Raw genomic sequence first — 26,578 nt, forward strand, 5'->3', positions numbered from 1 at the left:
GTTGCCACTATCGCCATTCTAAGCGATAAACTTGTTGTTGAGTCGGTTCTGCAAATAATGGTTACCGATTAAAGCGCATCGTAAAACTGGCGGAGCCGGCAATAATACACAAGATGGTTGCGTTTGCTTGGCTTCGACGACTAGCCTTCAAAGATGACGTTACGCATTTCCGCTGTTGCTGAAAATGCAACGCCTAGCTTAAGCAGCGTGATTAAGATCGATGTCTATCCAAGAATCGCCCACTTTAGCTGTAGTTAGGGCTGTTTGTGCCCTCGTTTAACCTACGTGTCAACAGGCAGTGATGGTAACTTGTAACTTAATTGTACTTCAAACGAAGCGCGATCTTTGTTTTGCTTTGCGTGGAGACCGTACAGGCCAGCAGGTGTTGCCGTACGTGGTACTTCTGTGGGAAGCCTCTGTCTCTGCCCTAATACAATTTACTTGCTGTTCGCTAAACGTTTTACCACTAAAAGTCGGATTTCAGCAGATTTTCAAGCGCGACGCCGCACTTTCTTTCAGTCTTTTTTTTATATTTTATTAATTGAAGACGTCGCAGTGAAAACTTCGTGTCCTAGACATTTCTCAAAGTGTGATGATGCTGTGAGAAGTGCTTCACAAACACTGGCCGACGAAAAGCCACGATTGCCTTACCCCTTTTCCCCACCACTTCCTTTTTCTCTTCTTCATTTCTTTTACTTACTCAGAGACTGAAATTTGTGCTTTTCACCCTGCCATCAGCTGAAAAAAACTTTCATCAGACCCTTCACTACTACTGAAAAACGATCCGGTGGGACGCTTCTCATTGTTTTACTAGACGCCGACAAGGCTGCAGGACAAGAATACAGTAATTATTTTTGAGGTCTTAGAGCGTAGGGTTCCTTTGAGGCAAGAGACATACATGTACAAAAAGAAGGCCAAGGGATTTGGGGGTGTGCTGCTATGCATATTATCGAAAAGCTCACAGTGGGCGCCAGTGGTGTAGTCGACCATCACAGCCAATGCTGACCAGCAAACTCAACGTTGGCTACTTTGATGGATATTCATTTGTGGAAAGCATGGTAATTTACGTTTTAGTATTGTTATTGTCACTAACATAAGCTCATATCACTGGTATTTGTTAGGATCACAATGACCGTGCCTGCACGCGCATTTGTGCGCATCGTGCCACGAGAAGTGACGTTTCATCTGCCTAAACCAGCACTAATGACAGTATTCATGACACCACATTCAGCAATTTGTCGGCATTATGCAGATTTCTGAAAGCGTTTCATGACCTATGTTTTGGGTGCAAAGGGAGCAGCTGTTTGTGCGGAACAACTGGTTTTTCTTTAGGGCTGTAGGCAGGCATTGTGCACACAGAATGGTTCACCTTAACATAGGTCACAGGCACCTCGTTTTGCAAGCTGTGAAACATTTCATCAAGACCCTTTACTGTAACGTGTACTCGTACATGCAGCTGCAAAGTTTTGCGGTGTGACAAGTGCTTTCTTTCACCGCGCTGAAAAAATGCCTCCAAGAGCTAGCGTATTATATGTTTCTAATTTGTTGTAGTGCTTATGTTTATTTTCCTCATGGCAGCAGGGCAGTTCAGATATTCACTGAGACGTCAGGCATTTACAATGCCCACAGCCTTTTATTTTCTACTTCTAGTTGTCCATATTGTTCTTATTACCACAAACTGCTACTATTACTGTTCGGTCACGTCTCCTATTTTGAAGTGAGTCCTATTGGCCACAAGATCAAGCGGAGTCGCCACCTGGCAGACACTGGCCGAACCACGATAGTGTCATTGATGCGTTGCATCATCTGCTAGCTGCTACTTGTTTACATGTGTAGCGCACATATCCTTTAACGTCTGTTCATTCCGAGGTTGCAGTGCCGTCCTGAATGATGGTATGCATTCTTTTGGTGATTTAGAGACTCGCCTGGCTTTGAGCAGTAGCCTTTGCGTTGCAATAAAATAATTGACTGTGCGTGTTGTGCCCAGGATCTGGGATCGTTGCACCCTCAATTCATCACTAGCATTCAAATTTTATAGTTGCATTACAATTCAGGCACTTCACAAAAAACATTTGGCATCGTTTTAAACAAATGAAGTGGCCGTTGCGGTACCTAAACACTGAGTGTGGCGATTGCTTCATTGTGTTGATTATTCCGCAATCTTTGTGATGCCATGAAACATCAACAAGGTGGCATGAGATCACTCAGTAGTAGGAAAGAAAATCATAAGTCCTTATATGATACCGCAGGATACAACTGATCTTAGGGCGCATGACTTGAAATGGCATAACTTTGGCTGTGACTGTGTTTATGCGACCGTCCCTAGCTGTTTCCGAGGTGCCGTTGTAATATGTGGATATGCCACTGCACATAAATAATATTGCCTTGCAAGTTAATTTTCATAGTTTCGTACTTTATATCTGCTACGAAAGGCAAGCGGAAATGCAGTGTCACAAAAGCAGCATCTGAAACATTGCAGATGGAAGGTAGCGATCCATTATTTTCACAAATAAAGAAAGCACTGCAATAATTGAAAAGGCGGCAGTGCAAAACAAAAAACACAGATGGAGACGAGATGAAAAGGATGAGCACAATATGTACCAATGTAGTATGTTACTACAAGGACAATATGTACCAACATGCCCAATTTGCCGCATTAAACAATGCAATAAAGTTGGCTCTTAAAATAATTTAAAGTTATTCATGCCATTCTCATGCATGTAATCCTGCAAGAACACCCTTGTAGTAAAATGCCAAGTTTTTTACTGTTACTGGAAGAAAGGCAAATAAAAAATTGTACGTGAAGCAACAGGTCACTCCTGCCACTGCACTGTCACTCATAGTGCCATACCTTGTTTAACTGAAATTAGTAACTATCCTGTATTTGCTAGAGAATCTAAAAAGAAGTAGAAGGTAGTCAACTAAGCCCACAAGCAGCAAAGTAGAACCACGATAACCACCAACTTTAACTTCACTATACAGAAATACAGGCAATTTTATAATCAGTGCGAAAATAGTAGAAATTTGAGTTGCACGACATCTGCACTAACAGAATAAACTGAACGTAAGCCTAACACCAACAAAATGCACCATGCATGTACAGAAACGGCATTTTGTACTCTTTTGATGAATAGCAGGATTTTCCCATGCATTTCATGCAAAAATGTGGCAACAGTGGCAATATATTAACAGTTCACTGCATTCAGCACACTTCATTACTAAACAATCAGCCAAAATCATTCACGGCTATGTGCACAGCTGCATGCATTTCAATGCGTGCCTGCCAACTGCCCATCCACACTAACGTGGTGACGGTGCTGCCGCCTCTCATGGCCAACATGTGTCACCATAAGTTGAAGGGTCAGTCGGGACCAGTGCTAAATCAGTCTATATTGAAGTATTCTTCATTCAAGGCATTGGTTTCGTTCATTTTGGCAGAAGAAAATTTGTTGCTATCAGAGAACATTAAGGCTGTGATTGCTGTTATTGAATTCTACACCTAAACCACTGTGCTCATTTGATATTGTCATGTCATTGATTTCAAGTAGAGGCATGTAAATGTAAACTTTTTCGTATATGAATACGAATATCAAATTGAATATTTGAAAGTGAAATGCAACCGCGTATATTTATGGCAGAAATATTTATTTCGACATAGGGACTACACTTGTACTGACTTGCGTAGAAAAAAGAGCCAGTTATCATGGACAATCAGGATAATTTTTAAGTCCAATATCACTCCAAAAGCCTCTTAACATTCTTAGAGTCTTAAAAATTAATTGCCACTCTATGACTAGCTCTTTATATGAATGGTTGGTAAAGAAAATAAATGTTTAGAAGTTGTGATAAAGGAAAAAAAACAAGCTGCTGGAAGACTTATATGCTGTAAGAACATCTAAAAATGCCCGTTGCAAGGAAAACATTACTGGTTGAAGTGAAAAAAGTTAATTACGGACTACAAGCAAAGATCAAAAGTCACCTAAGTTTAGTCTTTGGCTACTCTAAAAAGTGGTAGAATACTTTTTTATTGATAAACTGTTTGGCTAGTCCCAAGGAAAGTTTATCAAAGTTCATTACATCGTGAGGACCTAGTGCAGAAACCTAAGGTGACAGCATCACCCATCTTTCAGATTTGCATCATCTCTAGTTTTTCTGTAGCTGTATTAGTGCGTTGCCCTGCTAGGATACCAAAATAAGCCACTGTTACTATGGAGAAGGCGCAGCAAGCCAGGAAAAATGCTAAAATAAAAGACAGCTGGTGACACCACCTTGAAGTTCTCGTGCCTGCTTGATATGACATCAAGGATTTCAATGCCACCTGCTCATGTCTAGACGATTTTCTTTCTTTTTTTTGGCAGTAAAGATGTACTACAATTGTATTCTGAAACAGTCAGAGACTGGGTTTAGCAAGTTTTTGAGAACCTGTATAGAACCGCAACAGCCCAAATATAAAAGAAAAATAAAACGCAATCCATGATGTCACAGTGGTGTACTGGTGCAGAGGTTCCAGCTTCAAATTTAAGAAATAGAACTTTAGCCTTTATATTTTTTTCTAATAATTAGCCTAATAACACGAAATTCACAGACAGAATTTTGAAAGGATACTTTATCAGTGGACACTGATTTAGGGTTTCTTTTTACTCTTGCCGACACCAAACAGAAAGTCAAGTTGAGCTGTATTTTAAGTTGTGCTTCTAGATCACCCAAAAGATCACTCTTAACTTGAGGAGAGCCTTGATAAGGTCAGAAAATAAGCAAAGACTTAAGACAGGTAGCAATATCATGTTGAAGTTTCTGCATCATCTTGCCATGATGCCATGGGTTTTGACCATGTCTACTTTGGCCAAGTTTGTTATCTGTAAAGATGGTCTATACTGTATTCTGAAGATCCCAAATACTTAGCAATTTTCATTACACTTACTAGGCACAACCGCCCAAATACGACAAAATACTTTGGGTTTCAACAGAACTAGTTGTTGATCTAGTTTGTATTGACTGAAGAACATACTTTTCCACGAATTAAAAGATACACACAAAAGGAAAAAACTTTGTGTTTGGTTCCAAGAGTGCCAAAAAAGACACTTGTTTGTGAAGTTCCAGTTCGCTTAGATACCTTGATCATACTTAACATGTAAAAGATTTCTGGCATGCCAATGAACAATATAATGCATGCTGCTCTGTGCCAGTTCACTGTGATGTTCATTTTTGATCGCTGGGAAAAGTTTGACACTGTCAGCAGACATGAGGAAATTGAAATGTTGTTCATGCTGTCCATGATCATTGGTAAAAGTTTTTAACAAAAAACCCAGAACAGAACCTTCAGGCACTTCAGATATTGACTCATAAGGTGGAGAACACTTCACAGGCTAACACCATAAGACAGACGAGTTTGCACAAATAGGCAGTGTTGAACTAGGTCAAAGACCTTTGAATGGTCACAATACGTGAAATTTATTTGCTAATGACTTGTGAAGGAAAGGCTAAATGCACACACATAGGCACAACATTCATTTCAAAAGACCTTTCGCAAACTGCTGGCAGCTTGTCATTTTGCATTTAAAAACAAAAAGTAACATAACTATTTCAAAAACTCGAATGAAAGAAGGCAAAAGGGACATGGGACAATAGCAATAATATTTAGCATCATTCGTGCTACCACTTTGATGAGGGGAGATGACTACTGAAATTTTTCGCTCAGTAGGGAATGCACTCATGCGCAGACAAAGATTAAAAATTTTCATTAATATTAGTGTAAAAATAAAAACTACCATTTACGATAAAACTAGGTACCTCACAATGACAATAAACATTTTGGCTTCAGACTCTATATGGCCCCTACAACATTCTCTTTTGACACTGATGAAATTGTGATGTGGTCACTGGAGGTGGGTGGGTCATCAGCATGACCTGAAGGATGTAGTCTGTCCATTGCACCAAAGAAAATTGCTCTGCAAGCACACTGGCGATGTCATATAGGTCTGCTAGTTCATATCGAGAAGGGTCAGTTAAACAAGTTACCAAAGCCACACTGTCTTTAGAATAGCACCAAAAACCATTGTGGATCACAAGTTAAACATTCTGTCAAACTGGCATAGGCATTTTTGTTACACCATATTTTATGCGCAAGTCGAGACTACTAAACCTTCCATGCCATAAACGGAATATTGTAGCTTTGTGCATTCTATCATACCTCAGCTTCTTTGTAAGCAAACCATGCACCTCTTTTCAAAATCACACAGGGTATCATCAGGGCTTAAATTCTTTCCACATAATAAAAACATGCATTGAGCATTTAGTGTGCTCGAAACAATGACTGCTTCATTGACATCTGCCATTTCATATGGAAACACCAATCCATGACGTTCAGATAATCAAATAGCTTGCGATAGTTACTGGCACTGAAAGCTAGTGACTGATATGAACTGTGTGATACTGGCTTCTTTTGTGAGAACACCGCAAATTATTATGGAGCATGTCGCTTACTGGGGGGAGTTAGATGCTCATCAGCAGCAGACATTTTTCTAGCCAGAAAATTCACGGTGACCAGGTCTAAAATGTGCCTAGCTCTGTTGTGAACATAGTTGAACTCTGTCAGACCTAGAAAATGCGCAAGCAACAATAGAGCATCGCCTTGCACTCAAGGCATGGAACATTGCTTACTGAGAAAGAAGTCGCACTGGAAAAGATCCCAACTGATCCCTAACTTGCAAGTCGCATTTATCCGCATCAACAGCTTCTCACCAAGCACCATTGAAATTTAGCTTTATACTAGAAGCTTTAAAATGCCTTCCGAGGAGTATTTTACATTTGTAATTGTTAAAATTGCTTCATTATAAGAAGAAATAAACTAAATTAACGGTCCTGTTACCATGCCACCACGAGGCGAGCGTCACTGCCAACAAAGACACTGTCTTCCTGCGCCACTAGTAGCTTTCCCAAACTATGTTCCTTCCCTGCCTTCTCCCATACCAGAGCCATGGGACATCCCACGGCGTCAATCCCAGCCCTCTTTTTTTCCTTCTGTTCCTCTCTTGTGCTGTTGGATCTTCTGCATTTGATGATTAGCCATGGTGAATGAAGAAACAGTCACTGTGAAGAAGCATTTGTGCATGCGACTTTTGTCCTATGGCTGAGAGTCCTTCAGAGGGAAGCCATGCAGTGTTTGGCTCGAAATTTCAGCTGTGTTCACAAGACACAGCACTCTGATACTTTGTGGACATGATCGTCAGCACCGCATGTATGTGCGACATTTGTTTGTTTAAAATGATGAAACCTGGTGAGGGGGCCCTTTAACAATGCAAACATAATTTCTAAGTGGTTATAGACGACCTCTTCTCAGTTCATAACAAAGATTGACAGATTACTTTGTGCCAGTTAAGACAAAATCTAGTGGTGTGCGATGTTTCTAGTAACTTGCTTCTTGATACAGTAGCTCACCCTTACACTCCCACTGTCAAGGAAACTTCGGCGACCAATCCTTACACAGCCCCTGTCACTCTCAAGTGCATTGTTCCTTTTTTTTTTTCTGCAACTCATGCAAAAAAGAATGTTGCCTAGCCATTGCACCCTCTATAAAGAGGTCATCTGAACACATAAAGCTTGTAAACTGAGAATTGCACAAGCACGTGGGAGCAAATGTTGCGATGCTCTGCCGTTCCATCTCTACAAGGGAGCCATAGTAACCTAATGTGGCAGGTGAAGCAGTGATTTGACAGATGAACGAATTTATGAACTGCTGATGAATTTTCAAACTGTAGAAAGCATCAGTTAAGAAGCAGTTTCTATGTAGCAGGAAATGTTAGCGGTGCCACCACAAACAAAAAATACAGCAAGGGCTGAGGAGCAGCAGGAAAAAATAATTGGCAGTGAAAGGTTTAAGAACTTTTGCATATTGTCGGTGAGCTGGCAAATCGCCAAAGCAGCTGCAGTGGCAAATTTGCGGCTACTCTACTTCTGCATTCTTTTTCCTGCACTCTCACCCCCTCTCACTACATCCTTGCCATTGCAACGCTACCACCACCACTGACTCTTGCACTGTGCCCTCACGGCACACTGGGCCTATGGATGTCGCACTGTATCATGCCAGAATTCGTAAGAAAAGGAGTACTTCGAAGGCGTAGTCTGCAGTACAGGCTGAGCCATCTCAATCCTAAGCACACCTGCAGTAAACTGCTGCATCTGTACAGTTAAGGGTTTCACAGCTTCACATCCTGCTGTTATGTTCCTTGGCTATCACTTGGCTTAGCAGTGTTTTGTGAGCATATTAAAGGATCTGGAGCTTGCAGCACCCCACCGGCACGCTTCCAAAAAGCTGATAAGCCAAGCTAACACCAAGAATGCATAATGCTTGCATAAGCTAGCATAATGCAACAATTCCTTTTTGATTGACTTCATTCCTTTGTTACCATACATGGCTCCCAACTAGGCTATCCTGGTGGTAACATAAGCGGAGCGCCACTGATGAAGCAAGCAAACATTTGGAATAGGTTCATTGCATTCTGCTGACCAAGTTTTGGAAACTCTCAGTGTGGCAAAGATGATGTCATAAGAAGTGTAAGTGTTTAGGAAAGAAATTCAGCTTGAAGCTAGAGTCCGACCTGACTTGAATCTTAGCCACATATGTGAAGGCACCGTTTCCATACATTCAGGATGAATCACCAGGTTTCTTGCAGCAAATGCATGCAGATGTAAGTTGAAAGGACGTCAAAACAAAAGACATCAGACACATTTCTCAACATACCAGTTCCTTGTCAGCATTTCAGGTCAGCAGTGTATAAGCAGCACAGGAATGAATAGACCTGATGACTTGTGAAATAGCGTAGTGTGAATTGGTGCATTCGTTTGAAAAAGCATTGACTATGAAAGTATTGAATAATATCTTTCAACTTATTTCCCAGGTTTTTCATTTTACCTTGCTTGGTTAGTTTATGTGGTAATGCATGCTACACAACATAGAACACCGTCACTGAGGTGACCCAACTTTTAAAAAAAATTTGACCTTGTGTTTGGTGCATGATAGGCTGAGTTGCTTATGCACCATTAAACACAACACAACATAGAACACCGCAAGGGAGCAATGAGAGGCACTGCTGTTCAGCTCGGCCCTCGACAACCAGCTCAAGTTGATCCAGAGAGCTGAGAAGAGGTCAAGAGCCAGCAGTGCCCCGGACTAGGGGCCCAACCATTAGCGATTATTGTGATTATTCTTTCAATAAAGTTTATCTATTCTATTGGTTAGTTTTGCAGCCACCATACCGTCATTATTCTTAGAATCAGCAACTTGCATTGATGGATATCAATAAAAAGGCCCAATCGAAGCAAAAGGGGGATCATCATTTTACATGAGTGTAACATAAGGGCATATTTGGCTGTTATGTGGCAAACAGTGTCTGTCTTGTTGTCTTAATTGGTGTAGCAGTTACAGTGATGACAACAGGATGACAACAACAGTGTGTTAATCATTGCTGTGCCGAAGTGTTCAGAGGAAAATGGAGACAAAGGAATCGACAGTGGTCGAACGAGGAATGTCACTGGAGGAAACATTTTAATGCATGGACTAGTTATCGCTGTGGCAAAGACAAATGTCGAATCGTTTAGTCCAGCAACATTCCTTGTTCAACCACCGTTGTCGGGTATCATTTTAATTGTTGGGATGGCTGCACCATTGATCTATCTGTGATGTGTCAACTTTCACAGTGTGCCTCTTTAGCACTTGTAGACAAACTACAAACAGCAATCTGCCATGTGGGCACCACTATGAGTCCCTGCCCCTGTAGGGGTTCCTAGTTAGTCCTAGATTCCAGCTTGTGGTTTAGGGTAAAATGGCTCAGAAAAAAACAAGACTAATGGTTCCTTACTTGCCACGCTTAGTGAAATAATCATGCTGCTGACCACCTGCACAAACAGGTTTCACAATATTTTCAATGTCATGTTCAATTTGCAGCCACAGTGTCTGTGTTTTGGTGGTTTTGATATATGACAGAGCTCACGATCCAAGATTTTCGTACCTTTTAAGGAGTCTGAGCAGGAAAAACCTGGAACTAGTCATCGTGTTTGTCCTACACAGCTGTAGCTGTATATGTCATCAGCAGCAGCAGCCTATTTTTATGTCCACTGCAGGACGAAGGCCTTTTTCAGCAATCTCTAATTACCTCTGTCTTGCGCTGGCTGATTATTCCAACTTCTGCCAGCAAATTTCCCAATTTCAACACCCCATTTAGTTTTCTGCCATCCTCGACTGCGCTTCCCTTCATTTGGCACCCATTCTGTAACTCTAGTGGGCTACCGGTTATCTGCCCTACGTATTAGATGGCCTGCCCAGCTCCATATTTTTCTCTTAAAGTCAGCTAGATTATCGGGTGTCCCCATTTGCTCTCTGATCCACGCCACTCTCTTCCTGTCTCTTGACATCATGCCTAACTTCTTTAGTTCCATTGCTCTTTGCATGGTCCTCAACTTGTTCTTAAGCTTCTTTGCTAACCTCTTTCTGCCCCATATGTTACCACCAGTAGAATGGAATGATTGTACACTTTCCCTTTCAACCACAGTGGTAATCTTCCAGTCATCATTTGGTCATGCCTGCCATATACAATGCAACCCATTTTTATTCTTCTGTAAATGTCCTTCTTATGATCAGGGGACCCTATGAGTAATTTACCTATATACACATACTGCTGCATACACTCTGGAGACTGTGTATATATAGTGATCATTAAGTAAGGAACATGGTCCTTTCTTACCTGAACATGTTCTGTGTAAATTTGCCAGCTTTAGTAAGTTTTGTTATAGAAAATTCTTATACATTGAGAGGCTTCCTCCATCTGCTACCCTCCTGATAAGCTCAGATGGTAAGGCAAGTGCCCCATAAAGGCAGTTCTCCTGCGTTCAATCAATGGCACAGAACAAACTTTTCTTAACCTTTATAATGCTTGCATCAAAAGAACCAGCACATCAACATGCAGTTCTTTACCAAACCAACTCGGACAGCTTACTGCTCTTTTATAATGGCCAGCTTTCAAGGACACTGAACTGTGTTGCCTTGTAGAGTTCTTCAACCTAGTGGATGGTGATGCCATTACTTGTAAGCCATAGGATGACGTGACAGTGTCTCACATGCTGCTGCCTTCTGCTTCGTTCACCTTCCCAGCGGCGCCACCCTCACCGGCAACAGCTGACAAGGAGGCTCAGCGGAAGCGGACTCGGCCTCTGCCTGTTTTTTTCTGGGAGACCGTGCACGTCATGAAGTGGATGAAACGTGTCTGCATCAACCATTATACCTCATACTCAACACTTTTCCTTGATCACGAGATTACAGGTGGGGTTCTCTTTTCTTTTTCTCTTTTAGACCATGCGCTCACAAAAAAAAGAAAAAGGATACATGATAGAGGGATATAATGAGCCATGCTATCAATTATCAAAATAATTTTAACACTGTTACTGAGAAAGAAGTTGGTCGCAGTTAATGTCATGGACTTGGCAGTGTGAAGAGCTGCAGAATTCTCTCTGTTGGTGTTGTCACAAAAGCAGCATTATCAATGAATTATGCGTGCATGTGTGTGTTGGCTATAAGTTCTTAGGGCAAAATGATGGGGTTAGCCATTACCGACCATTGCAAGCCACTTGATCAAGGCTTTGGTTATTTAAGGCTTACCATGTACATCACTTAACATTCAGTATTCTTGTGGCCACAGCATTGTGTCAGTCCAACTCGGGTACTTTGATGTACTGTGTTCTCACGTGATAGCAAATGGTGACATCTTTTTCAAAAATTGAAGCATGGACAATGCAGCTTTCCAGACAGCCTTGTAAGGGCAGCCTATAAATACAAAAGAAAAAGGAAAAATGGGTACAGATGGATGGGCGAGCTCAGTCTGCCTGCAGTCAGCGCACTGCTCATGTAGCCTTGTCAGATTTCGGAGCCCTTGGTGTCATTAGTATCTCTGTGCAGGGTCTCCCTGTGCAGGTTAAAAAGAAGGGGCTACCTCAGTGGAATATAGGATGCAATGACCATATTGTATACTTAATAAACATGTAGTTAATGGCACTGTGACCGACATGACAGTGCAATGAGGCAGACAGCATAAACTATGTCTTCAGCTCTTGATTACTGCTGCTGTACATGCTTTCCTTCATTGTACACTGCAAATAGCATGCCTCTGTGTACGAGCTAGGGTCAGGGGAACTTGTGCAGACATGCGGTGCAAGCTTGTTGCGCAAAAAAACTGTGAAGGATGTCTTTTACTCTGAGAGCTATGCCTCTCGATAACCCGTAGCCCTGCAAACTTGCTATCGGAACGCAGCAAGAAATGCGAACAACTTTAAATAACCAGGGAGGGCCAGACTATTCATAACCAGTGCTTGGAAGAAGCAGACAGAAAAGAACGACACACACACCGCTCTTTTCTCTGTGCTTTGTCTAAGCACGGGTCCTCCATCATCAGAACTGTGCCATTCCAGCTGGCTCAAGTTTCTACCTTATTCATAGTTTACCTAAAAGTTAACACTGGTCACGGCAACAAGTATTAGAATGGCAAAACACAATCTCTAACTGTAAAAACAGGATAGGCAAGGATATCAGGAAAGGGCCGAACCTACATGTTAGCAAGAATCGTGGACCTCCTATCTAGTAGTGTGGCTTTTTGTGGGTACTTAACTGTGCGCTTAGACTGCCTGCCCTTGCATTGCAGGTCGATCACTGGTGCGACTGAACGATGTCAGCCTTGAAAAGATGGGTATCAAGGACGCGAATCACCGGTAAGTGCGTTGTACCTGTTCTTGCTATTCTGGTGGTCCACGACACCGGAGTGTGTGCAGGTCTCTGACGCTGTTGAATAGTATTTTACACGTTTCTCTCTCAGGGCTCTGAAAGTTCTACAGTTTCTGCTATGTCTTTAATACTGGCTTTACGAGGCAATGGGTCTGTTTGGCCTATTAAGCACCGAGACCTGTAAATTCAAGTCCGGTGAAAATGAAGGAAAACAAGGCCATTCTGGCTTTATTGGGTGACTTTCCGAGGTTGTTCAACATGTATCTGAATGAATGGCAAGTACTGAGGGAGTGTGCAGTGATGAGATTGAGATTTAGGGCCAATTGCAATCTGATGAGATTCATTATAGTGCTCCATGCTGCTGTTCTCATGTATCTGACCACAATCTGCAATCTTGCATCTCATCACTGAGTAAAGTGACTTATTACGACACTTAAAAGCGAGGTTTGGCTTGGGGCATCAGTTTGAACTTTGTGTGTGTGTGTGCGTGTGTGTGTGCGTGCGTGTGTGTGTGTGTGTGTGTGTGTGTGTGTGTGTGTGTGTGTGTGTGTGTGTGTGTGTGTGTGTGTGTGTGTGTGTGTGTGTGTGTGTGTGTGTGTGTGGAAGGTAAGGGTGTCATGTTCAGCCATGGTTGGTAGAAAAGGTTCTGATTGCCCTCAACTAGATCTAGGGAGATGTGCAGAAAGGTTCCAGTGCGAACAGGAAGTTTTCTTGATGAAAATCCTAGAGCTCTATTTATTTATTTAAATATTTATTTTCAAAGCACATGGATGCCACAAAAATGAGTGGTAGTACATAAGAAGAAAAATGCATAATAATAACATGCAAGGATTAGGAGACAGCATAGTAAATAGTCGTCTGGAAACTTGATAGTCGTCTTGAAAGCCGGAAGCGCAGGAAGGTAGTTTCACTCTATACATGTGTGGGGAAAAAAAATTACCATATTTTAGAATTTCCGAGTTAGTGTACCCCCCCCCCCCCCCCGCCTTTGCCCCTAGGGTCAAAGATAATCCATGAGTGTTTGGAGGAAGAGAGAAGGCTTGCTCGGTCGCTGACCAAAATTCCTGGTGACAGTGGAACAGTCATGACCACAAAAAAAAAGGTGGAAATAGTTGTCGGTTGAATACAGAGTTATACTGGTAGCTCCTGTGGAAAAGGCAAAAGTGGCGTACGAAGGACTCACATGTGCAACAGTGTGTTGTCCAGTGGCCGCATTCCATGTAGCTTTATTGTAAGTGGTAGCTGGCTAGTGGACTAGCATGTTGCAGGGGTATATAGCACGAAGTAATAACAACCGAACGACAGTAAACGGGGACCAACTAGTGCAATCTGGCACTCTTGCAGTGGAGCAGCATGCTTTTTACCTTGGTCTGGTAGCTGGATAGTCCTTGACTCATGCGCTGCAAATCGTCACATTGCGAGAGGCCACTCGTGGCGTCGCTATGCTGAATCCCTCCCCATTGGGCAGCGGGACAAAGGAAAAAAGAAAATTGCATGAGCATTACAAAAATAGATGCGAGAAAAGTTTGCACACAGTCTTCACAAGTGCAGATGAACATGCGTGAATGAAGGGGAAGTTATATAGCTACTCCATATAGCCTGGCTACTTCATAGAACATGAAAATTCTGATTCTCTCTGCTTCTTGGATGTCCTTGTAAAAGGAAGTAACTGAATCTGTCCTTTCTTGTAATAAATAAGACAGACACATACCGGACTGTATTCGTACATTAACCATTTCCGTACAGAGCTTTCTGGCCAAAAATGATTAAAAAATACTGCTTTTTTTTTGCTTTAATCAACCCTACATATCTTGAAACATCAAACAAATGCTATAAAGGCATTTTATTTGTAAGAATTGTTTTAAAAAGCTTTTTCTGTAAATTGAGACAGAATATTGGCTTCACTGCGCTGTGCAGTGGAGAATCCTCGAGTCTCTGCAGTACTGCATGCTGAAAATTGCCCTTACACGTTTGAAAACAACACCTTGAGAAAGGGAGCTCACACTTGTGTCAAGACAGGTGAGATGCCTAGGTAGTCGACTTTGTCTGACAAATTCCAAAGCACAGAATAGTGCACACTGCTAGCTCACAATAAAGAATTTGCGATAAGGAATGTACAGGTTACACGAACAGACAGCATTCTAAGATTTTAAGTCTGCCAAAAACCAACTCACACGGGCCACTACCTTCACTTCGAATCTGACCATCCAGCAAACCACAAGGCGTCTGTTGTAACTTCTTTATTCAAAAGAGCCGAAACTCATTCCTCATTGCAATCAGATCTAAAGAAAGAAAAGAGAACAGTTCTCAACGAGCTTAAAAGGAATGGCTACACAGAGGACTTCATTCAAAAAACAACCCAACAACAAAAGAGAAGAAACAAACTACGGGACCTTCAGCCGTTGACTTCTCCCCAATCCCGGAAATGAGTGTCCATCCCATACGTCAGAGGTACCAGCGAAGCTCTCAGCCGAATGTTGAAAAAAGAAGGCCTCAAAGTTGCGCGCAAACCGATAAACACTTTCAATATCCTCCTCCCTTAACCAAAAGATCATCCACCAAAAGAAAAAGCTCAAAGCGTCGTCTACAAAATCGGCTCAGCCGACTGTCCGGTGTCGTACATCAGGGAAACCGAAAATCTAAAAGAAAGAATCGGACAACACGAGAATTACATCAGAACATTCAGCCGTATATACAGCGCCGTCGCTGAACATTCTGAAGACGCCGATCACAAAATTGCTTTCCAAGAAACCCAAATCTTTCAAACAGAGACAAACTCGCGAAAAAGACTACTACTGGGGTCATGCCCCATTTAAAATATGGGGGTAATATAAACCACGTGAAGGGCAACCTACGCTCAGTGTATATCCATGGCCTTGGCAACATGACGAAAAGAAGAAAACGCCCAGCCTGGTAGATTCCCGCCTGAGGTCACCAACACCAAAACGTCTGCGCTCTCCCATACCCTCCACCCTTCGCCTCCTGTCAATGGCACTCTCGCGAGTCAAGCTTCCCGAGCACCGGTCATCCCAGCAGACCAGCACCACTGCAGCCACCTCACCCTTCCGCTTCCCCCCTTCCCGTCTGTGAAGTGTCTAACCTCCTTTTTTTTTACAAAAGACCCTTTAAAAGCTGCACACCACCACCCCCAAAGAATAACCCCTGGAGGACTAAAATAGGCTTCACAACGTCCGGCTAATAAAATTCACTTATTTGTTTGGAGTCAGTCTGAAAGTCCTAATCAACTTCCCAACAAGACAGGCAATTCTGTCAAAGTGTTTAGCTTCAAGTCTCGGGCATACATCCTCCAGAAAACTAGGGGCTCAATGATTTCTTCAACAACATGTGCCTGTTACTTTGAGAGCTCTCTTTACTGAAGGGTAGTGTCAACCCCTAATGGTAAACCCTCGACAAGCTGCTCATACATGTCAAGTGCTGCTGCCTGCTGCAGTAGGTTAGGGGCTGTGGCGTTGTGCTGCTGAGCTTGAGGTCATGGGTTCTACCAGCACCGTGGCTCGCTTGCTGTGGACCTTCCGGCAAAGCACATTTGTGGCACGCTGGTTTCACAAGGCAGAAGTATGGCACTGAGCTTTGCTTGTACCAGACGTTTAGCAGGTGGGTTAGGTATAACTCAGAGGCGCATGCAAACCCCGCTGTGGTATTTCATTGGTTAGATCTCAGCCACGCTGGTCACATTCTGATGTGTGAAATGCAAAAAGCACTCGTGTACTGTTCTTTGGGTTCACGTTAAAGAACCCTAATTTAGTCATATCTGCTGTCGGACTAGTTGGTGTGTGGCTGGAAACAGTTTCAGCCGAAAAATAAGACACTGTTTAAGCATCTCTGTGTCTTAATTTGTACTTCAATCGGTTTCTAGTTAAAGAACCCCAGATGGTGAAAATTTATCCACAGGCCCCCTCCTCTACAGTATCCATCACACCTCACTGTACAATTTTGGGGCATCAAGCTGCACAATATAATTAAGACACGTGTAAAATTCGCTGGATCTCATCCCTAGAGGTTTCTGACGCCCCTCCACTGATTGCTCAATGAATCGAATAGCAGGATTATGATGTGTTTCCAATTCAGATTTTGAAGGCAGTGTGCGGGTTGTGCAGGGTGTGTGTGCACGTGTGCATGAACTGGTAAGTGCATGGCACCACTCGAATTTGCCTTGTTACTTACCAGCAGTCTGGTTGTTCTAGTTGCAGCAGTAAGGGGTGGCCTTCTTGCACATAATTTTCTATTGCTTACAAGCAATGAGTGGGAATTTCTGAAGCTTCATTAAGCTTGTAAACTCGGTGAGAGCTAACAGCAAACAGGAACAAGTGGCGGGAAACTAGCAAAGTATTGTCTGTTCCGTTTTCTATTTTTAATTGTCCTGTGGTTCTGTGCATATTTTCGAGTCTCTTCTGCAATATAGAGCAATATTGATGGCCTGAGGAAACAATTTCTGGTTTCACTCATCCTGTCTCTTTTGTCTATGCATAATTGTGCCCTTCTAATAGCTAATACTCAGTAAACACATGGAGCTAATTCTGAAACTAGTTTTATTATGATTTATAATGTTCTAAGCACCCCTGAATATGAAAACACCCATTTTTGATCTGACAATAAGATCCATGCCGTTTGTAGCTGCCGATTCTTCTCCACTGTCAGGTCTTCTTAACATGCGGTGCGTTACTTAGGTTTTGGATGCAATGTCATCTGGTCTTCGCTCATCACAACTGGTCACGTTAATGTTATTTTCCAGATATTCCCACAAATTCAAAGTACTATGTGCAGTCGCCGACCATTTATTCGGACCTCACGGGGACTGCAAAAATGTCCGAATAAACAGGTGTCCGAAAAAGCAAATTAAGAAAAAAAAAAGAAATCCATTATTTCCATGCACTTGTTCGGGCTCGGCAGTATGCTTGAAGAAATCGTGAATCGACCATTGCACGCTGTTCTGTTTATGCGCAATCAGATAAGCCTGAATCTCGGAGAGGGTCGTACGGTCACTATAGGCAGCTGAAAGCACAGTCACTGCTTCTACACGCTCCGCATGCGACGGCAGTGTAGCACATGGTGTGTCATCTTCCGACTCAGAGTCATCATCTGGCGGGGCAGCAGAAACCTGACGAATGATCTCGCCGTCGTCGAGTTCTACGCATGTCAGTACAGCAGTGTCAGCTCCTGTGAAACTGTCAAATGAGACGGTGTCCGGAATCGCAATGCAACCACTTCGCAGGCCCCTGCAGAACATTTTCGGCATCAGTAGGGAGCACATCGGAAGGCGACAAATCCTAGGCCTCCCGGCACCCCCTTGCCGGCATGCCCCAGCACAGTCTGTGCGGGCACTGTCGGCGCCATTAGACACTTGACACAATGTTTCCGTATGCCACGCTGGATCACCGCAACCTCGACACAGCACACAAAGCAAACACCACGACGCCGTCACGTCGACACCAGTCGCACAAACTAAAAACGTGGCCTACTCATAGCGTCGTGCACAAAGAAACAAATCAGCTGCTGAATTGTCTTGACATGGCTTACTAAGCTGAGACCGGAACTGCTGTAGCAACTCTATCGAACCAGGCAAAAACGATAATGATGAGCGGGGATTTCCAGTAATGCCACTTTGTGGGGCAGCAAGGAGGCTCTGTTCAAAACAAAAATGTCGTTCAGCAAGTCGAACCGTGCACCGTTCAGAGTCGGTGCATGGTGCTCTCGATCAAGTTGGCTCAAGGAGTGTCCGAAAAATCAGACGAGAGGTTGCAAGGTGTCCGAACTTTCGGCAGTTGTTATACATTATGGTCTATGGGGAGAACAGTGGTGCCGCGAAGCAGACCGATTATTCGAGCATGTCTGAATTTTTGGAGTCCGAAAAATCAGTCAGTGACCGTAATGGGCTGACTAAATTTCCAATTGACACTGCCGTAAATTTCAGATGGCACTTTCCTTTCTCATCTAGCAGCACGCCGCTAAAGTGGCATTTGCCGCAGCAAAGTGCACTTGCTCAGTCACTAAATTTGCCTATCTGACTTTGGTATCACTCAGTAATTAAGTGATCTTCCTTTACGCATGCGATTAGTAGTAATATTTTCTTGTGTTTAACAAGTGGCATACAATTGACTACATTAATTTTTCAGGAGACTAATCATGCTAGTGATTGCCTACAAGTTCGGGCAGCACAGTATTACTAACATTTTTCATAGCGAAACGTGTGTTGTTTGTGTGTTATTTTTTTAACTAATAGAATGATATGCTGTATGAATTGGTAATCGCTCAGTATAACCATATTGTGACATGAGAACATTAAGAAGGAAAAGAAAGTAAGGCATTCTACCAACTTGCACTGGTTTTATTCTCTTTCTTTCAGGGATGAACTGTACCGTGAAATTCTCAAGCTCAAGCTGAAAAGCAACATTTTGGAGATGAGGGACCTTGAAAGCAAAGGTAGACCATGTTATAGTAGTTTCCTTACTTGTTAGTGTAGCATATTTGTTGCTGCTTGTTGCTGGACATAAGCTTTCATATTGAACATGGTGGCAAATGGGTATGTTTTGCCTGGGTCAGTTAGTAGGCCAACTTCATGAGTTTCACTCCACCATCGCTGCTGCAAAGGATGCCGCTAATAGTTCTCTGAGGGCTAAAGTGCAGCTTTGGAAAGAATCATGTTGTTTTTGTGCCATGACAAACACGCTCAGTGCTCAAGATGAAAAGGCAGAGAGGTAAGAATAAAAGGATTCTGCGACAGGAGTGAGACTGAGAGGATGCAACCCCCCCCACACACACACACACACTTTTCCCTAAAGTTCAAGAACAAAAATCTACAGTAGCCATCTCCTCAAAGTTCCCCTCGGTGTCACTCTTTGAAACTGAGTACAATGGGATATTGAAAAGGACTGGTTTTGTTGTGGCTCTGGCATATTGAATGCCCAAAACTGGCTGACTGATATTCATGTAAACTACTGTATTTATTCAAACATAAAGGGAGGTTGTTCTTTTTTAAATCCTTAGGCGTGAAGTTACCCCCTGTATATGCAAGGCTGATAGCTTCAATTACTGTTTCAATATGGCTGCAGTAGCGCGAAATTTTTGGCAATACTGATTTTAGACGTACAACCCACCCCGAGATTAGAAAAGTGTAGCAGTAAAGGCATGGTGCGGGTTATATACGAATTTGGCCTTGAGGTGGGACTTTGTGGCAGTGCAAATTTTGCATTAGGTGTAGGCAGTGTTCCACGCAATGCCTTAAAGTCGCATTATAAGCCAAAAGTTTTCTGTAATCTACACAGGTTATTTAAGTTACTCCGGGGTCTTTCAATTATTCAATATTTCGGGCAGTCGCAGCCGAGTCTGAATAATCTGTAGGCTACCCTTAGCGCCTTATACTAGTGTGGATATGCAAGTTCTTTTTTATTTTTATTTTTTGGTGCTGCAACTGCATCCTCGCATTATAATTGTGACCACCTTATGATCAAATAAATACGGTAACTTGTTCATAACGAACTGAACATTAGATAGTTCAGGCTTGCGGTGTCCGCTCCCAGTGCCATAATGCCGCTGGCGTGCCTCAGATACAGTGTTCATAGGATACATTACTTCATTTTTTCTTCTTTTCGGCCTGCTTTTTCTGTCTGACCATGCATGTGAGATTGCTCAGAAGTTTGCCAAAAACGTATCGAAGGTGTATCACAGTGACATTCTATTGAGTCGCTATTCTCGTTGACGTTGAAGAACAGTTGAATGCCCAGTCAGATATTACTACCTGCTGCACGCAAGTTTGGCTTAAAAAAAATTTTACTTCCTTCTTTCTTTCCTTGACTTCAGATAATAAAATAATACATAACAAACACATCGGAAAAGTTTATTACAGATGAGTTTTGGTATGTTAAATCTTCTGATATAAAAACTGTTTTTAGCACATAAGCCTGTTCGTTGTACCCAGGTTCTACTGTATCTCTACTGTAAAAGAAGCACATATGACTACGTACACAAGTATCACAGAGATTGTCAAGAAAGGCTTGGTAAGCCAAAAGAAATACAACCATGGACTGGTGGTGAAACACCACCCAGTTTTGGGTGTTTCCGCCCCAGTTTACCGTGACATCATAGATTCTGATGGGGACTGCTTGGGCCTTGATAACTGTTCATTGGTGAAGTTGTACTGCATTCTATCCAAGAAGAGCAGAAGACAGTACTTAGCAAAACTTGAACTTTTTTTCTGGCCCACAACGGCCCAAATATTAAAAAAATACTTTCAAGTCCGTGACGTCACACTGGCCTTGGTGTTTCGGGGCTAACTTTATTAAGACGAACTGCCACCTTTGTTTACTCCTACTTATTACCATAACATTCAGGAAAATGAAGTTTTGAACGAATATTTAATCAGACGAAACGGAATTGGTGTTACTCTTTTTAGTGCCCCTATTGTGTTCCTTTGGTGCTTTCGCACAGCGCAACCATTAGCTTGTCGTTGTTAGTGTGCCTACTGCTGCCATCATGATGTGCTGCGATGAAACCCTTATTTTCGTTTGGGTTCCTATGAGGAAGTAATTACGTGAACTGAAACAAACACTGAACTATATTTCGTTTCTCTGCGTGCACTCCCGTGGAATCTTACACCTTCTCCAAACACAAGAGTAGTTGCTCCAAAAGTAGATTGGGCCTGCTCCAATGGCTGCTCCAAAACGCTTAAAGGCATTCCCACCACTGAGCAAAGGTTTACACGAATGAATGGAATGCATCTTCATTTACACAATGCACATGCTCTTCAGTCACCTTGTTCCACTGGTTTACTTTTTGGACAAACAAGGAGTTAGCATACATGTATGTCTTGGTTTGGTACTCAAGAATTTCGAAGTCATGGTCATTGCATATTGAGATATAGAGGAGTTCATTTGATAAGTGGGTAAGTCTCTTTGTTACTTCCAGTCTTACTGTGGTATATTAAGCATAGTAACTTCAGTCTGTTCCCTTCATTGGGCAATCGTTCGATTCCCAACAAAGATTTCAGTCCCTTGCAACTCTCTCTCCTTCTGTACCACCCCATGACGAACCTGGCAACTCGGTTTCTTTATTTTCTCTAGAGCTTAGCCAGGTCCCACCAAAATTGTCCAAATGCAAGTTACAGCGAATTTTGAGAGTATAATAAAGGAAATCAAAAATGTTCCCCACTGATATCAGCAGGTTATGAATAGTATACGCTTGTGCGTGGTAACAAATAACGGGTATAATGAAGGTATTTTCATGTCACATGCAACTTAGTTATGACGAGGTATGGCTGAGTGCGAAAGGCCAGAGACTCCTGTGGCACCCAGTGGACTTGGGAGCTTTGAGAGGTTTGGATTCTTGTTCTTGCACTTATGGTAGTGCCATGCACTTGTGTCAACGTGTTGATGACATCTGTTGTGCAGTACTTCCAGTCCAGCCAGGTAGCTGCGTTAGAGTAACGCTAAAGAGAAGCACTAAGTCAGTTTGCACTTGTGAACTATTATATTTCAGAAGTCTATATTAAATTAATGTCGCGGTAGGAGGTTGGTTATTAGAGCAGAAAACTTAAGTTAAGCTCTGCATTTTCTTAGTTTCATGCCGGTTTGTCAACATGACGTCATGGACGATTGTCTCACTATGAAGCCGTTGTAGAGCAGTAAATGTTCTCAGAAGTTGCCAAGTCCATTCTTTGGCTCCTATAGAATACAATGAAGTTGATCATTACTGATGAAGAACTACGTGGTTTCTGGTAGACACCCTCGCAGTCTATGACATGTCGAGCTGGTCTGGCAACTTCAAAGTGGTCTGGCTATTCGTCTTTCGTTCGTGGGTCTTTTGTGACTTGTTAAGCCTCATCTTATGGGTAATAGTGGCTCTTTAGGTATTATTTAAGAGTAATTTAGCACTGAAATAGGTCGGCTTATTTCACTATTCAGCATACCTTTAATCCTTTCGCAATGAGCACTTTGCGAAAATGACTCGATTATACCATTGTTTTATCCATACAAGTAAACATACACACGACAAAAGAGCAAAAAATATACCACTGAAACTTTTTATTTCAGTTGAATGCATTGAAAAAAAGATGTTTTGAAAAATAAAAATAAACTGAAACCTTTCTTAGTGCAGTACAGTCGAACCTAGTTATAGCATTATTCGAGTGCCATAAAAATTCAATTGTTATAACGGATAATTGTTATAATCGCATTGCATGAAAAAATCCGAATAGGGGGATGGCAGAGCTGATGTTAGAAAACTATAATGGTGGGTAGGCCAGAGCCCCTTCCCACCAGCTTCCTCCATCCAGCTGTTGATTGTGTTCACTCATTTAACTGCTTCCTGGGTGCTCCGATCACGTGTAAGAAGCTGCAGCTGCTGGCGTTAAAGAATGGAACTGCTATAACAACTGCAAAGAATGGTCACAGGCAGCGAGTGATATGCGAGCTCTGCCGAGGCATCGTTTTAGGGGCCCCGAAAGAGAGGCCTTTTAAAATATGCGAGAAAGTTGCCATGGCAGCCCGTCGGCTTGAGAAATCTAGAAGAAATGCTAAGGCAAAATCACCACAAGCATCTCGTCAGATAGTTCTCATTGGCTTGCACGAGAAAACCCTATGTCCATCAGCCTTGCAAGCTTTACGCGAAGCTTGCTGACATTCTCGTCCAAGGCATCCAGGTGCTCCACATAATGCAGCGAAGGTTCCTCGCAAAAACAAAGCCCTGGAGTGACTGAATCATCTGCCAGGCCGCCTGTGAGAATAACGCAGAGGCAGCCTTCCTACCATGTCATCACTGACATCGCTATCCGATGCAAGCATGGTCGTAATGATTACCTCATTGGTTAAAAGCACTTAGTTTCCAAATCTATAGCCATGTGCTTTCTTTTCACTGGCAACATCGTGCATTGCCGACGATCAGTGGGCGGACCAGCCATCTTCCGTTTCAGCGGCAAGTCAAACGAGGCTGAGAAACCACATGGCTAGGAATGATTTCAATGCAACCAACAGATGGATGCAACCAATTGAGCTGTTTGCAGAACTGCGCTGAATGAGGAGCCAGTGAGCCAGCGAACAATCTGGGAGCAGCGCAGTTGGCATGGTCCATTCTTGTTTCGGAGGGTGGCATGGCGTAGAGCTATGGATGCAGCCCATTCATTTTCAGAGGCGTGGAAGGATGATAGAAGGGAGTTACACGGAGAATGCTTGAAAATGAGCGCACGGTGGCTTTTGGGGCAGCGAGCCATCATTCAGCAGCTCGAATTTCTCTTTCTCTTCGAGGATTTCGCATTTCACTACCTTTTGGCACAGACACCCAGCAGCCAGCCATTATCGTTATAACCGATAATGTGACATTAGGACATGGTAGTAAGAAAGTTATTTCACCATGGAGAACATACAAAAAGTTGACGGTGCGGTAGCTTCTCATTGTTATAACCAATATATTGTTAAAGCGGGTATCGTTATAAGTGGGCTTAACTGCATTAACAAAAATTTCAGTGCGGAGCTTCAAAATTCAAAGGTTAGCTGGAAAGGTGTGTTCTTCGCATTGAAATAAAGCGTTACTGGCCCTTTGATGAACACCCGTATCACTTCGCGTCAACCATTCTGAAAGTCAGCCTCTGTATGGTTCACTTCAATGCATGTACTGCACCACACTGCAGTTCTAGCACCAGGTCCTGGGTTCTTATTGAGCACTTATCTTTTAATCACCTGAGGATTGTTTTCAGCACACGAAGTTGGGACTTGACTTTTAGCAGTTGCCAGAATGTACTCGGGAAGGGGTGAGCGACAAGCCATGATGTGAGCGGCTGAGGATTTGCATCCTTTCTGCAAAGTCAAGGTCGGGAGCTCCCGGTTCTCATCTGTGAGAGCGTCTAAAAGCCAACAGCATCATTTTAGAAAGCAGGTTGCCTGTCCGAAAATGTGCTGATCTGTCGTGTCACCTGTCATGCAACATCTAATGAAACACATGGAGGGAAGCTTAACTAACCTATGCACAGTGATGGCAAACTTGTTTTTCGAGGTTTTAGTTTGGATGGGCCCAGCTCATCCTCTGTAGGAGCATTACAAATTACAAATAGCACGCAGAAAATGCAGGCTCTGTAAGAAAGGGCTAGCAATGAGACGTACTGCTAATGCTGCAAGTTGTGTTAGTTCAGTTAGCAACCTGGTGCTTGCTTGCCTGTCTGTACCTAAATATAGCAGTTGGACCCACTTGCTCATACTAATTGGTTTTTTTTTATGTTGCTTTCTTGCAGGCACTGAGTTTTCGACTGTAGGAATGAGCTGAACATGCATTCTGAAGACCCCTACTGAAGACTCACACTCAGGTTCATCATAAATGCTATTTCATGAGACTCTGTGGCTTCACTGTCATACGTAGATCAATGTTCTCACATGTAGTCGCATACGTTGCCACATGGAGGTCATATCAAATTGGAATGATGTGTAAAATGTACAGATAGATGTAGACACGAGAAGCAACAATGATATACTTGCCGTCTTTACTTTCAAGAACCAATGTCTGGCACTTTATGTCTGTTGTTCCTTTCTGTGTCCATGTCTTGGTGTTGAGCTACAGTTCATCCTCATTAAAAATGACTGACCAACAACCCAACACAGTGGCGTAACCAGGTAGTGGCACGCCAGGCAAAATAGGGGTGTGTGTTACAATCGAGAGCATTAAATCTTTCTTTTCTGTTCATGAAGATCACGTGCACGTTGCAATACAGGGTGGGTTATAATAGAGCAAATACAGTAACTGAACCACTTCAAAACTGGTGTCACTTGTAGCTTGACTTCATGGTTTCAAGCATGGTGTCAAGCTGTGTCCTTGTAATGTGAGCTGGCAATTGCGTGGTATCATAAATCCCTCGTGGGGCAAGATTTGGACTGTCGTACAACACTAAATGGCTTGTGGGGTAGCAACCCAGTGCAGTTTTACCAAGGACACGTTTGTGCAAGACTGTTAAATGTGCATCATGCACAAGCAGTGACATATTGCAGAAGCAGTATACAGTAAAACCTGGTTCATACAGTTTTGGAAATAAAAACGTGAGAAAAGATGTACCAACTGAGAAAACATGATCGGAGGTCACAGAGAATTGACAGACTCAACTGTAGTTGACGTCTATGTAATTCGAAGCGTTGTGCGAATCGTTGCTGCACGAGGTGCCAATGCGAACCGAGCTGGTGGGGCTCAAACAGCCCCAAGATGCGCGTGGACCGTTTTACAGCTTCAACAAGCCCACATTTGTGCTCCTAGAATTCATCCTGGGTCAGCAGCTTCTACGAGCAGGGCATTTTAGTGACAAGTTTTGCTGTGCCCACTCAGCATGAATTGTTGCAGCATGAGACGCGAATGCGTGTCAAGCTAGTAGGGCCTAAGCGACCTGAGACGCATATCGTTGTTTTCCAATTGTGTACTGTTTTAAGATCGCGACAGGAAATACACATAAAACTGAGCTGGTGGGTAGTGGGATACTTACGATCATGCCAGAGAGATGCATGACGCTCCCTTTGCACCACCGGCAGTAGGGAAGGGCAGCATACTTGAGTTATCACCTATTAAAACGATGCAGTACGTTTCCAACGGCACTACACCCCACACGCTTTGAAACAGATAGGTGAAGGTGCTTATCACAGTAGGGTTGGCGGCGACAGCTACGAACGTGGCGTGCAGCGACCTGGAACAAGATTTACTGGTACCCAAATAAGAACCTTAGTGCACACCAGCTTTTTCACGTGAGACGTGGGCAGTGCAACCGGCTAGTTTTTCTCAGTCGTGCATACCGGATACCTTTTCTTGTTTACATGGGATCTGGCGGCCGGAAAA

General features: G+C 42.9%; 1 protein-coding gene across 1 annotated transcript in view; it reads left to right on the forward strand.

Annotated features, from left to right (window-relative positions):
* The window catches only part of LOC139061318 (protein aveugle-like), a 25,502-nt gene extending 402 nt beyond the window's left edge, over positions 1-25,100 (forward strand). Inside the window, exons 3-6 of the mRNA XM_070541174.1 lie at positions 11,147-11,314; positions 12,687-12,753; positions 19,131-19,207; positions 25,002-25,100. Of these exons, the coding sequence (XP_070397275.1) occupies positions 11,147-11,314; positions 12,687-12,753; positions 19,131-19,207; positions 25,002-25,033 (344 nt within the window). The 3' untranslated portion in view covers positions 25,034-25,100. The remainder of the gene's footprint in view (positions 1-11,146; positions 11,315-12,686; positions 12,754-19,130; positions 19,208-25,001) is intronic.
* The last annotated feature ends 1,478 nt before the right edge of the window (positions 25,101-26,578 follow it).

This window comes from Dermacentor albipictus, chromosome 6, assembly GCF_038994185.2.
Source record: "Dermacentor albipictus isolate Rhodes 1998 colony chromosome 6, USDA_Dalb.pri_finalv2, whole genome shotgun sequence".
NCBI classification, from domain to species: domain Eukaryota; kingdom Metazoa; phylum Arthropoda; class Arachnida; order Ixodida; family Ixodidae; genus Dermacentor; species Dermacentor albipictus.